At 47.1% G+C, this 13,294-nt stretch overlaps 1 protein-coding gene across 5 annotated transcripts in view; it reads right to left on the bottom strand.

The window, feature by feature from the left end:
- Positions 1–13,294, bottom strand: part of WDFY4 (WDFY family member 4) — a 281,181-nt gene that overhangs the window by 141,916 nt on the left and 125,971 nt on the right. For all 5 annotated transcript variants that reach the window (XM_049697129.1, XM_049697128.1, XM_049697131.1 and 2 more), the window contains 3 exons: positions 4,921–5,085; positions 2,035–2,238; positions 1,203–1,317 (listed from right to left, as the gene is read on the bottom strand). In XM_049697129.1, the coding sequence (XP_049553086.1) occupies positions 1,203–1,317; positions 2,035–2,238; positions 4,921–5,085 (484 nt within the window). The remainder of the gene's footprint in view (positions 1–1,202; positions 1,318–2,034; positions 2,239–4,920; positions 5,086–13,294) is intronic.

Here is a 13,294-nt window from a genome sequence, read left to right as displayed (position 1 = left end):
CTCTCCACAACAATCTCCAAGCCCCTCCTGGTAACCAACCACATCTTACTCACCTCTGTACAGCCCACTGTAACCCTGTGCGTACTCTGTTGCTCCAAAAATGGGGTCTTATATACAATAGGTGCCCAATGAACACACATTTATTCAAAGTAAATCAATCCTGAACAATCAGTGATATAAACCAAATGGGGAGAAGGCAAGTACAGAGCAGCGTTTCTTCCAGTGGCCATTTGGAAGAAGAGTGGGTGAGAATTTAAGGCATACGGTAATGGGAAGGCTATCATGGTGACCCAAGGCCCTGCTGTTATTTGGGCAGAGGATGAAGCTGTAAGGTCAGGTCATCTACCTGTGCTCACCAACACAGCAGGCACTGTGCTCAGACATGGATGCAACGATCTCAGTTAACCTTTAAAGCAACCCTCTAAGTTAGCCACGATTATCCTCCTCACTCACAGGGTCAGGCACCTGCCCGGAGTAATACCACTGTCCAGTGACAGAGCCATGCTCAGAAATGGGCTACCAGCTCACGCTTTTCATCACTCCACTACCCTACCATACTTCAGATACCCCAGAAAACCAAAAGCCAGGGCTTCTGCACTGTGGGGCAAGAGGAGTCCAGGAGATGAGCTGTATCACTAAGGATTCCATGACTCAAGAACCACAGAAAGAACTTTTGTTTAATCTTGTCGGGAAGGTACAGCTGCCTCGGAACCAAATGTTCTGAATGAAGTTTCAGTTTGAACTTCTTAGGGGCAATGGCAGCGTCTTCACCTGGGTTCATTCATTTAAGAAACATTTGCTGTGCCCAGGCATAGGTGAGCAGAAGAATGTTAAATTCAGGTTGACATCTTGACTCCCCTCATAGGAAGAAGAAAATTCTACTGAAGCTAGAGGCGAACTGAGTTTGGCTCAGAGAACAGGACTTTCCATCTCTGACTGACCCAACAATGGCAGGGGTGACATGGAAAGTAGTAAGTATGCCATCCCTGGGGTCTCCGAGCAAGGTCACTGAGCTCTTGTTGTGAACACCAAGAACAGGTGGAGGGCATCTTCCTGTGGTTCCTAAAGCGCCCTACAGTCCTGCAGCCTAGACTTCCTCTAGAGTCCTGGGGTCAGTGGCTGGCAGGATTGTGGCTGTCCTGCCCAGCTGTCAGCAGCTTTATGTCATGAACAGGAGGAGCAAGTCATCCACCCCCACTCACCTCTAAGCACTGGTGCCTGACCTCCACTCATCATGTGAAATATTTCCATGGTGGAAAGCAAGACCTCAGATTGAAAGTCTCGCTTCTGTTGGCCGGTGGCATTGTCTGGAGAAGCCTGGAAGTAAACCCTGGATTAAGACAGCAGCCACATGGCCACGATGTTCACTCAGTGCCCACCAGGTCCCTCTGCCTGGCCCATATGCTAATACTGCCAGTGCTGGGAGTTTGGGCTGCCAATAGCTCACAACTGCCCCTTCTCTGGGGCACTGTCCTCTGCTGACCAAACTGCCTCAACCGGGAAGCAATGCCTACTTCCTAGGGCAAGGAGGCAAGGAGGCAAGGGGTGGGGGGCCCACAGCCAATGACCACCTGTCAGGTGCCTTAAGGTGGGGCCAACTCTGGGATGCAGACAGCACACTACTGCTCTGATCCAGGCTACTTCTGAGACCACTTCCTGGCTAGGTTCTCCCCTGTTCTCCTCTGCATCCCTTCTCTGCTTTCCTGAGAGCACCGCCCCCCAAAAAGTACTTCCACAAAATCCCTGTCTCAGGCTCTGCTTCTAGAAACCTGGCTAAGACCTGCCCTCATTCATCTATTGACTTGCTGCTTGGTGAGCTCCCTGCTCTGCCGGGGCCTGTGGTTTCCGGAGGATGTCCTCCCACCAATCACTGCAGTGCCAGGAGAGGTTCCTGACCACCAGCCAACTGGCATGGACAGGCCTGGATGAGCTCTCTCAAGAGATCAGCCCTCAGGTCTCCCTGGGCACACCCCGCCCTCATGGTGCCCATGCCCTCCCACAGCACGGAGCCCAATGACACCCTTTCCAACCCACCTCCAGGAGCACCTCCAGCGGCAGCCACTGCTTGGGGCTGGGAGCCCCAAGCAAGAGCTCCCTCAAGAGTAGCTGCATGAATTCCCTCAGCTGCTTCCGGGTGGGATGTGACTCCGCAGGAGCCTGCAGACCCTCCTCAGTGCTGTTGCCTTCAGGCTCGGCCTCAGGACTGCTGGTGTCCTGGGTAGCCTCTGTCACGGCCCCCTCAAAGACAAGAGAACCCCAGCATGAGCGGCCTACCCTGCCTCAAGGCACCCTCACATCCACTTCTGAGGTGTGCACGGGGGAATTCTCATCAAACCCATCAACATGTCAGGAAATTGAGGCCCCGAGGAGGTAGGCAGCTCGCCCAGAGTCCCAGGGCTCAAAGGTGGCCTGCTGTGGCCTCCGAACCCCAGATGGGTGGGAGTGGTGGACAGAAGCTGGGCACAGAGCAAGAGAGACCTGCAGTGCCCGGCGAGGAAGCCCAGGATGTATCCCGTGCAAGGCACTGCCCTCCTCAGTGCCACAGCTCCCCATCGGTCAAATAGTAATGCTGGAAAGGAACACACAAAGATGTGTGAGGATGCAGTGAGAAACAGTGCATGTAGCAATGCCTGGCCCTGGTGTACGGTCAAGATAGCTGGTTCCCACCTTCCTGTGGGGCCCTCACCTTTACTGCCTGTCAGGCTCTGCTGATGTTGACAGATAGGACCCTCAGGTGGAAAGAGAAGTAGGACTTCAGCCAGTCCTGGCGTCCAAGTCCCTGAAGTGCCTTGGCCTTCACTTTCTCAGTTTTACATTTATAAAAATATTGGGAGATAAATGAGATGGGGGTCATTAGCCCAGATACATCCTGGAAGACATGGAGATGCTGGGAGGCCAAATGACACGCCCAAGGACATGCGGCCAGGGATGCCTGACTCCTGGCCCATGAACTTTTCATGCAAGTTTATCTCTTGTTTTCTCCCTTGGCTCATTCATAAAAGTAACGCAGCAATTCTTAATTAAGCCATAAAATGAACTTAACAGCACCTAGGGAGGTGATGACTGCATTAATTAGTGCCACGCGGCCTTGACTGGAAAGATGCCATATAAAATCATAGCAAATCAAAACCCTTTTGGCCACCAGCGTTCTGCATGCAGAAAGTCTGTCATGTGTTCTGTGCAACAAAGGCCTTTTGGAGCCGACTTGGAGCTGAAACAAGGCAAGGAGCTATGGGGATAAGAGCTCTGGAACTGGGGCTTGTCTCATCCACAGTAGGCTGGGAGGTGACTTTGGGCCAGGCCCTCCCTCAGGCAGGAACTATTGAGCGTGGGGAGGCAGAGCCCTGGGTCAGAGTGTGCTTTGTGGCTGCTGGTGGGCAGCCGGCTGGAACCCTGACTTAGCAGATGGCGAGCCTGGCCTGTGGGCGAGGGGCTGAGGTGGGGATCTGGGCTGGGAAGTTCAGGCCGTTGACTCCAGGGCCCAGCCCACTCCAGGTGGGGGTAGTGGTGAGAGGCAGTCTGTAGGGCTGCCTGCCTGGCTTCTGGGCGGGGGTCCCATTCCCCACCCCCTTCAGCGCTGCTCACAGTGCCTTCCTTTGCTCTTTATTGCATCTTTTTTTACTTACTTTTCTAGTATGTTGCTTTAGTTGATATTAACCCATCAAACTATTTTATCTTTTTGCAAATCTTCTACACTTTACATTTTGTCTTTTTATTAAAACTAAATACTCAAATTCTATTAGGTCATTTAATGTTATTTTAAACTGACTGATGGAAAGGACATGGGCTTTGGGGTGAGAGACTGAGGTGTAAATCTTGGTTCTGTCACTTATTAATCACATAAGCTGTGTCATGTTTCATCTCCTCAACCCTTTTGTGAGATGGGTCTCATCGTCCCACTAAACCGGGAGGAAACCAGTCTGTGCCGCTTCACCTCCCTGAATCTCCCCTCCCCCTTTAACACCTCCTGCGTCGGGCATGTTAGGGGATGTGAAGCACCAGGCTCAGGACTGTTGTAGGTGCTCAGGAGATGGAGGCTGGCACCATGAATACACTTCTAGAAAAGAACAGCTAAAAGAGCAGTTCATTCACTTGGCCATTCAGCAAATAATTACAGAGCAAATACTACCTGACCTCACTGTGCTTCGCGTGGCTTCCAGACCCTCTACTTACCAACATGCCTAGCGTGTTCCTTTGGCTACAGTTACTGATTTGTAGACAGGCGTCGCTAATTCACTCTCCCTGGCTGGGTCTCACCTCCTATTCAGATTTCTGCTCTTCCTCCTCCTGCACCTGCCTTCACGCCTGTCCTCGTCCTCTCCTCTCAGATGCTCTTAGCCCACTGAGTCCCCTGATCGGCTGGGACTGGCTCTTGCTCTCAAACTCACTCACATCTCTTCCTGTAGCGCCCTCTCTACCCCCGCACCCACACTTTGTCCTCAAGACCCAGTTGGTCCCCCTGCGCTCCCAGCTGGGCCTTGGCAAACCCTCTGATTGAAAGATGCCGTGGCCTGCAAACAGGACAAGTGTGCTGCAAAGAAGATGGGACACTGTGACAGTTTCACCCCTCCCCCGGCTGGGGCACTGGCCGCAGGTTTCCTGGGGTGGAATCTGCTGTTTCATATGATCATCAATGTGTGGGTGTTCCATATAAAATTGGACTTGACCTACCATCAAATTTCTCATTACTGAGATTCCTGACGAATCAAAAACTATTGACTCTGAGAGCCAAAAATGACCTGAAGCATCATCTCATAAAGAGAAGGAAAATTACCCAAGTTGTTTACTGAAGGTTTCAGCTAAGTTGCCTTAAATGTATTTTAATTTGGGGAGGGGTGGGGAGGAATTCTGTCCTTTGCCCTTGAAGGGTGATGACGCTCGCCCCTGCTCTCACCGGGGTAGGGCAGAGGCATGTCCTACCTGATGGGTTCCCAGGGGGAAGGTGACTGCAGCCAAGGTCTGGAGGAACTCTGGGGCCCGCCAGGCCGGATCCTGGGGGTAGGTGCTGTGCACGAGGCCAAGGAACTGCAGCACGCTGGCTGGGAATGTCTGTTCCCAGGCGCTGTCTCCAGAACCTGTCGAGGGCTGATCAGGGACACACTTCATGAGAGGCGGTGCATGGGAGCATGACTTGGGACTGCACAGGAACCAGAAGATTTGAAATCTAGGGAGATGACCTCCTTTCTGAGACTCTCAACAAGACACCTTACTGCAAGACACCTAAAACTGTGGATTAGAACAGGACACTGGTCATCAATTGAGGAAGGGTTTGATATGCGCAGGCTTGCTCTAAGGGCTTCACACAAATTCCTCTTCTCACCTCACAACAACCCTCGGAGGCACGTTTTATATTTACCCCTATTTTACAGATGGGAAGACAAAGACACAGAGAGGTTAAGCAGTATGTTAACGTTCAACCAGCAGATAAGGGGCAGAGCCAGGAGTTGAACCCAGGCAACCTGGTTATAACGTCTGACTGCCTTCCCCATACTGCCTCTATGTGGTGTGACATGGCCTCTGTGCTCAAGGAACTTGCCAATTAGGGTTTCCGCCAGCCTTCCCCAGCTCAGTGCTAATGCTCCCAGTTACAGAGCCTGGACAAACCCTGTCCAAGGCTGCCAGGGCTTGAGGAGCCCCTTCCCCACCAGCCAGGGCTCTGGAATAGATCATGTTGCACTGAAGTGATACCCAGTACCCTGAGGGGACCCAGGCACCCGTTTGCCTCAAACCATAACCTGGTCTTGGCCACATGGCTGAGCCTCCATCGTGGCTGCACACTGGCGCCCTGCTGGAGCCCAGCTCCCTTAACCAGCTGTGGCCAGTCACTCCTTCTGGACACTAACTCTAGCCTCCGTGTGTCCAGCTGCTGCCTGAGGTCCTTCTCTGTCCTGGATGGACAGCCTGGAACTTGAAAATTGAGCAACCTTAATGTCAGGGTCATTCCCTACGTAGCCATGCCAACAACTAGACTGAATGACCCTCAGCCTCTACTCCTGTGGACGTTACAGGTGGACGTCGGGTCTTCCTCTTGCCAGTTCCTCATCCCCAGCCCCTCCCACCGCGGCTTCCCCATTTCCCAACCAGCCTGCCTCAAGTCCTGGCCCTGTGTGCATGAGTTCGCATGTCCTGTTTACCAAATAGGTACCAAATGTCTGGAACCAAGCCTCATTCTAGAAAACTCAAACCTTATTGAAGAAAGAAAGGCAATACGTATGGGACAACTAGAGAGAGGTGTAAAATCTCATCTCCGAGATCCTGTGAGGGTTTGGTATGAGCTGAGCAGGCAGGCAGAGGAAACCTCCTTCTGAAGCCACCTGCACCTGGCTTCTCCACCAGGTTCATACAGCACGATGTTAGATTTAGAGGGAGGACCAGAAGTCAGAGTTCAGAGAGCTTCTTCTGGAGCTAGTAGGCCTGGCTTGAATGCTGCCTCCGCTGCTTACTAACAGTGTGGTTTTGCACCACTTTCTTAATCCCCCTACACCTCCAGTCCCAACTCTGCAAAACAAGGATCATAATATGACCTATTTCATAAGACTGTCATGAGCATTAAGTGAGACATTTTAGTGCTTCAGGCCTATTTTCACAGTGATTAGCACAGGGTAAATACAGAGGAAGCTGGGAGATGAGGTCAGATATAGAGGACTTGGACTTTTGGAAGAATTTGGATTTGATATACGAAGAAACAGACATCCCCTGAAGGTCCTTAGGCAAGGTAGTGCCCTGGAATGAAATGCTAATGCTGGACACACGTGGCCTCCACCGTGCCCTTGCTCTGTGACCCTGCCTGAGTGAGTTAACCTCCACAGCTTCAATGTCTACATTTGCACAAGGGAGAGAATGCTGTCTGCTCCCAAGGATAGGTGCACATAGCAGAATCGCTAACATCTACAAGACGACAATGTTAAAAATTGACAAGGACCAGGAGCAACTAGAACCTTCCCAGAATAAGAGCTGGTGAGTGTAAACTGGCACTTCACTTTGGAGAACTATTTGGCAACATCTACTGAAACAAATCATGTGTAAAGATTATAACCCACAAATTCACCCTGCGTATGTTTCCTACGGAAAGAAGTATGTATGTCCGCCAGAAGATAGGTACATAGCAGCTTTATTCATAATATTTCCAAACGGAAACAACCCAGAATGAATATATAAATAGTGATCCATGATCACAATAAAATACTACTGAACAATAAAAAAGAATGAACCAAGATGGTGGGGGAGTAAGACATGGAGATCACCTTCCTCGCCACAAATACATCAAAAATACATATATATGTGGAACAACTCCTACAAAACACCTACTGAATGCCGGCAGAAGACCTCAGACTTCCCAAAAGGCAAGAAACTCCCCACGTACCTGGGTAGGACAAAAGATAAAAGAAAAAACAGAGGCAAAAGAATAGGCGCAGGAGGGGACCTGCACCTCTGGGAGGGAGCTGTGAAGGAGGAAAAGCTTCCACACACTAGGAAGCCCCTTTACTGGTGGAAACGGGGAGTGGGCGGAGGGGAAGCTTCGGAGTCACAGAGAGCGCAGCAACAGGGGTGCAGAGGGCAAAGCAGAGACATTCCCGCATGGAGGATTGGTGCTGACCGGCACTCGCCAGCCTGAGAGGCTTGTGTGCTCACCCGCTGGGGCGGGTGGGAGCTGGGAGCTGAGGCTTCGGCTTCAGAGGTCAGATCCCAGGGAGAGGACTGGGGTTGGCTGTGTGAACACAGCCTGAAGGGGGCTAGTGTGCCACTGCTAGCCGGGAGGGAGTCTGGGATAAAGTCTGGAACTGCCTAAGAATCAAGAGACCATTGTTTCGGGGCGCGCGAGGAGAGGGGATTCAGAGCTCCACCTAAACGAGCTCTAGAGACAGGAGCAAGTCGTGGCTAACAGCGCAGACCCCAGAGAAGGGCATGAGACGTTAAGGCTGCTGCTGCCGCTACCAAGAAGCCTGTGTGTGAGCACAGGTCATGCTCCACACCTCTCCTCCCGGAAGCCTGTGCAGCCCGCCACTGCCAGGGTCCTGTGATCCAGGGACAACTTCCCCGGTAGAACACACACTGCGCCTCGGGCTGTTGCAACGTCACTCTGGCCTGTGCCGCCGCAGGCTCACCCCGCATTCCGTACCCCTCCCTCCCCCCAGCCTGAGTGAGCCAGAGCCCCCTAATCAGCTTCTCCTTTAACCCCCTCCTGTCTGGGCAAAGAACAGACGCCCTCAGGCGACCTACATGCAGAGGCGGGGCCAAATCCAAAGCTGTACCCCAGAAGCTGTGCGAGCAAAGAAGAGAAAGGGGAATCTCTCCCAGCAGCCTCAGGAGCAGCAGATTAAAGCTCCACAATCAACTTGATGCACCCTGCATCTGTGGAATACCTGAATAGACAATGAATCACCCCCAAATGAGGAGGTGGACTTTGGGAGCAACTGTAGACTTGGGGTTTGCTGTATGTGACAGACTAGTTACTGATTTTTATGTTTATCTTAGTATAGTTTTTATTGCTTGTTATCCTTGGTGGATTTCTTTATTGGTTTGGTTGCTGTGCTTTTTTTAATTACTTTTTAAGTTTTTAATTTTAATAATAATTTTTTATTTTAATAATTTTATTTTATTTATTTATTTATTTTTCTTTCTTTTTTTTTTCTCCTTTCTCTTCTGAGCCATGTGGCTGACAGGGTCTTGGTGCTCCAGCCAGGTGTCAGGCCGGAGCCTCTGAGGTGGGAGAGCCAAGTTCAGGACACAGGACCACAGGAGACCTCCCAGCCCCACGTAATATCAATCAGCGAGCGCTCTCCCAGAGATCTCCGTCTCGATGCTAAGACCCAGCTGCACTCAACATCCAGCAAGCTCCAGTGCTGGACACCCCATGCCAAACAACTAGCAAGACAGGAACACAACCCCACCCATTAGCAGAAACCCTGCCTAAAATCATAAGTTCATAGACACCCCAAAACACACCACTGAACACGGTCCTGCCCACCAGAAAGACAAGATCCAGCCTCATCCACCAGAACACAGGCACCAGTCCCCGCCCCCAGGAAGCCTACATAGCCCACTGAACCAACATAACCCACTGGGGGCAGACACCAAAAACAATGGGAACTACAAACCTGCAGCCTGTGAAAAGGAGACCCCAAACACAGTTAAGTTAAGCAAAACAAGAAGACAGAGAAATACGTGGCAGATGAAGGAGCAAGATAAAAATCCACCAGACCAAACAAATGAAGAGGAAATAGGCAGTCTACCTGAATAAGAATTCAGAGTAATGACAGTAAAGATATCCAAAATCTTGGAAATAGAATGGAGAAAATACAAGAAACGTTTAACAAGGACCTACAAGAACTAAAGAGCAAACAATGATGAACAACACAATAAATAAAATTTAAAATGCTCTAGAAGGAATCAATAGCAGAATAACTGAGGCAGAAGAACGGATAAGTGACCTGGAAGATAAAATAGTGGAAATAACTACCACAGAGCAGAATAAAGAAAAAAGAGTGAAAAGAATTGAGGATACTCTCAGAGACCTCTGGGACATTAAATGCACCAACATTCGAATTATAGGGGTCCCAGAAGAAGAAGAGAAAAAGAAAGGGACTGAGAAAATATTTGAAGAGATTATAGTTGAAAACTTCCCTAATATGGGAAAGGAAATAGTCAATCAAGTCCAGGAAGCACAGAAAGTCCCATACAGGATAAATCCAAGTAGAAACACACCAAGACACATATTAATCTATCAAAAATTAAATACAAAGGAAAAAATATTAAAAGCAGCAAGGGAAAAGCCAAAAATAACATACAAGGGAATCTCCATAAGATTAACAGCTGATCTTTCAGCAGAAACTCTGCAAGCCAGAACGGAGTGGCAGGACATATTTAAAGTAATGAAAGGGAAAAACCTACAACCAAGATTACTCTACCCAGCAAGGATCTCATTCAGATTCAATGGAGAAATTAAAAACTTTACAGACAAGAAAAAGCTAAGAGAATTCAGCATCACCAAACCAGATTTACAACAAATGCTAAAGGAACTTCTCTGGGTAGGAAAAACAAGTGAAGGAAAAGACCTACAACAACAAACCCAAAACAATTAAGAAAATGGTAATAGGAACATACATATCGATAACTACCTTAAATGTAAATGGATTAAATGCTCCAACCAAGAGACACAGACTGGCTGAATGGATACAAAAACAAGACCCATATATCTGCAAGAGACCCACTTAGGACCTAGGGACACACACAGACTGAAAGTGAGGGGATGGAAAAAGATATTCCATGAAAATGGAAATCAAAAGAAAGCTGGAGTAGCAATTCTCCTATCAGACAAAATAGACTTTACAATAAAGACTATTACAAGAGACAAAGAAGGGCACTACATAATGATCAAGGGATCAATCCAAGAAGAAGATATAACAATTGCAAAATTTATGCACCCAACATAGGAGCACCTCAATACATAAGGCAAAGGCTAACAGCCATAAAAGGGGAAATCCACAGTAACACAATCATAGTAGCAGACTTTAACACCCCACTTTCACCAAAGGACAAATCATCCAAAATGAAAATAATAAGGAAACACAAGCTTTAAATATGCATTAAACAAGATGGACTTAATTGATATTTATAGGACATTCCATCCAAAAACAACAGAATACACTTTCTTCTCAAGTGCTCATGCAGCATTCTCCAGGATAGATCATATCTTTGGTCACAAATCAAGCCTTGGCACATTTAAGAAAACTGAAATTGTATCAAGTATCTTTTCTGACCACAACGCTGTGAGACTAGATATCAATTACAGAAACAAAGCTGTAAAAAATACAAATACATGGAGACTAAACAATACGCTACTAAATATCCAAGAGATCACTGAAGAAATCAAAGAGGAAATCAAAAAATACCTAGGGCTTCCCTGGTGGCGCAGTGGTTGAGAGTCCGCCTGGCGATGCAGGGGACATGGGTTCGTGCCCCGGTCTGGGAAGATCCCACATGCCGCGGAGCGGCTGGGCCCGTGAGCCATGGCCGCTGAGCCTGCGCATCCGGAGCCTGTGCTCCGCAACGGGAGAGGCCACAACAGTGAGAGGCCCGCGTAACGAAAAAAAAAAAAAAAAAAAAAAAACCTAGAAACAAATGACAATGAAAACACAATGACCCAAAACCTATGGGATGCAGCAAAAGCAGTTCTAAGAGGGAAGTTTATAGCAATACAATCCTACCACAAGAAACAATAAAAATCTCAGCTAAATAACGTAAACTTACACCTAAAGCAATTAGAGAAAGAAGAAAAAAAAACCCAAAGTGAGCAGAAGGAAAGAAATCATAAAAATCACATCAGAAATGATCAAGTGGAATTTATTGCAGGAATGCAAGGATTCTTCAATATACGCAAATCAATCAACGTGATACACCATATTAACAACGTGAAGAAGAGAAACCGTATGATCATCTCAATAGATGCAGAGAAAGCTTTTGACAAAATTCAACACCCATTTATGATAAAAACCCTGCAGAAAGTAGGCATAGAGGGAACTTTCCTCAACATAATAAAGGCCATATATGACAAGCCCACAGCAAACATCATCCTCAATGGTGAAAAACTGAAAGCATTTCCACTAAGATCAGGAACAAGACAAGGTTGCCCACTCTCACCACTCTTATTCAACATAGTTTTGGAAGTTTTAGCCACAGCAATCAGAGAAGAAAAGGAAATAAAAGGAATCCAAATCGGAAAAGAAGAAGTAAAGCTGTCACTGTTTGCAGATGACATGATCCTATACATAGAGAACCCTAAAGATGCTACCAGAAAACTACTAGAGCTAATCAATGAATTTGGTAAAGTGGCAGGATACAAAATTAATGCACAGAAATCTCTGGCATTCCTATATACTAATGATGAAAAATCTGAAAGTGAAATCAAGAAAACACTCCCATTTACCATTGCAACAAAAAGAATAAAATATCTAGGAATAAACCTACCTAAGGAGACAAAAGATCTGTATGCAGAAAATTATAAGACACTGATGAAAGAAATTAAAGATGATACAAATAGATGGAGAGATATACCATGTTCTTGGATTGGAAGAATCAACATTGTGAAAATGACTCTACTACCCAAAGCAATCTATAGATTCAATGCAATCCCTATCAAACTACCAGTGGCATTTTTCACAGAACTAGAACAAAAAATTTTGCAATTTGTATGGAAACACAAAAGACCCCGAATAGCCAAAGCAATCTTGAGAACGAAAGAAGGAACTGGAGGAATCAGGCTCCCAGACTTCAGACTATACTACAAAGCTACAGTTATCAAGACGGTATGGTACTGGCACAAAAACAGAAAGATAGATCAATGGAACAGGATAGAAAGCCCAGAGATAAACCCACGCACATATGGTCACCTTATCTTTGACAAAGGAGGCAGAAATATACAGTGGAGAAAGGACAGCCTATTCAATAAGTGGTGCTGGGAAAACTGGACAGCTACATGTAAAAGTATGAGATTAGATCACTCCCTAACACCATACACAAAAATAAGCTCAAAATGGATTAAAGACCTAAATGTAAGGCCAGAAACTATCAAACTCTTAGAGGAAAACATAGGCAGAACACTCTATGACATAAATCACAGCAAGGTCCTTTTTGACCCACCTCCTAGAGAAATGGAAATAAAAACAAAAGTAAACAAATGGGACCTAATGAAACTTAAAAGCTTTTGCGCAGCAAAGGAAACCATAAAGAAGACCAAAAGACAACCCTCAGAATGGGAGAAAATATTTGCAAATGAAGCAACTGACAAAGGATTCATCTCCAAAATTTATAAGCAGCTCATGCAGCTTAATAACAAAAGAACAAACAACCCAATCCAAAAATGGGCAGAAGACCTAAATAGACATTTCTCCAAAGAAGATATACAGAGTGCCAACAAACACATGAAAGAATGCTCAACATCACTAATCATTAGAGAAATGCAAATCAAAACTACAATGAGATATCATCTCACACCAGTCAGAATGGCCATCATCAAAAAATCTAGAAACAATAAATGCTGGAGAGGGTGTGGAGAAAAGGGAACCCTCTTACACTGTTGGTGGGAATGTAAATTGATACAGCCACTGTGGAGAACAGTATGGAGGTTCCTTAAAAAGCTACAAATAGAACTACCATATGACCCAGCAATCCCACTACTGGGCATATACCCTGAGAAAACCATAATTCAAAAAGAGTCATGTACCAAAATGTTCATTGCAGCTCTATTTACAATAGCCCAGAGATGGAAACAACCTAAGTGTCCATCATCGGATGA

The sequence above is a fragment of the Orcinus orca genome, chromosome 14, assembly GCF_937001465.1.
Source record: "Orcinus orca chromosome 14, mOrcOrc1.1, whole genome shotgun sequence".
NCBI lineage: Eukaryota > Metazoa > Chordata > Mammalia > Artiodactyla > Delphinidae > Orcinus > Orcinus orca.
This window is presented reverse-complemented; position numbering and strand designations above follow the sequence as displayed.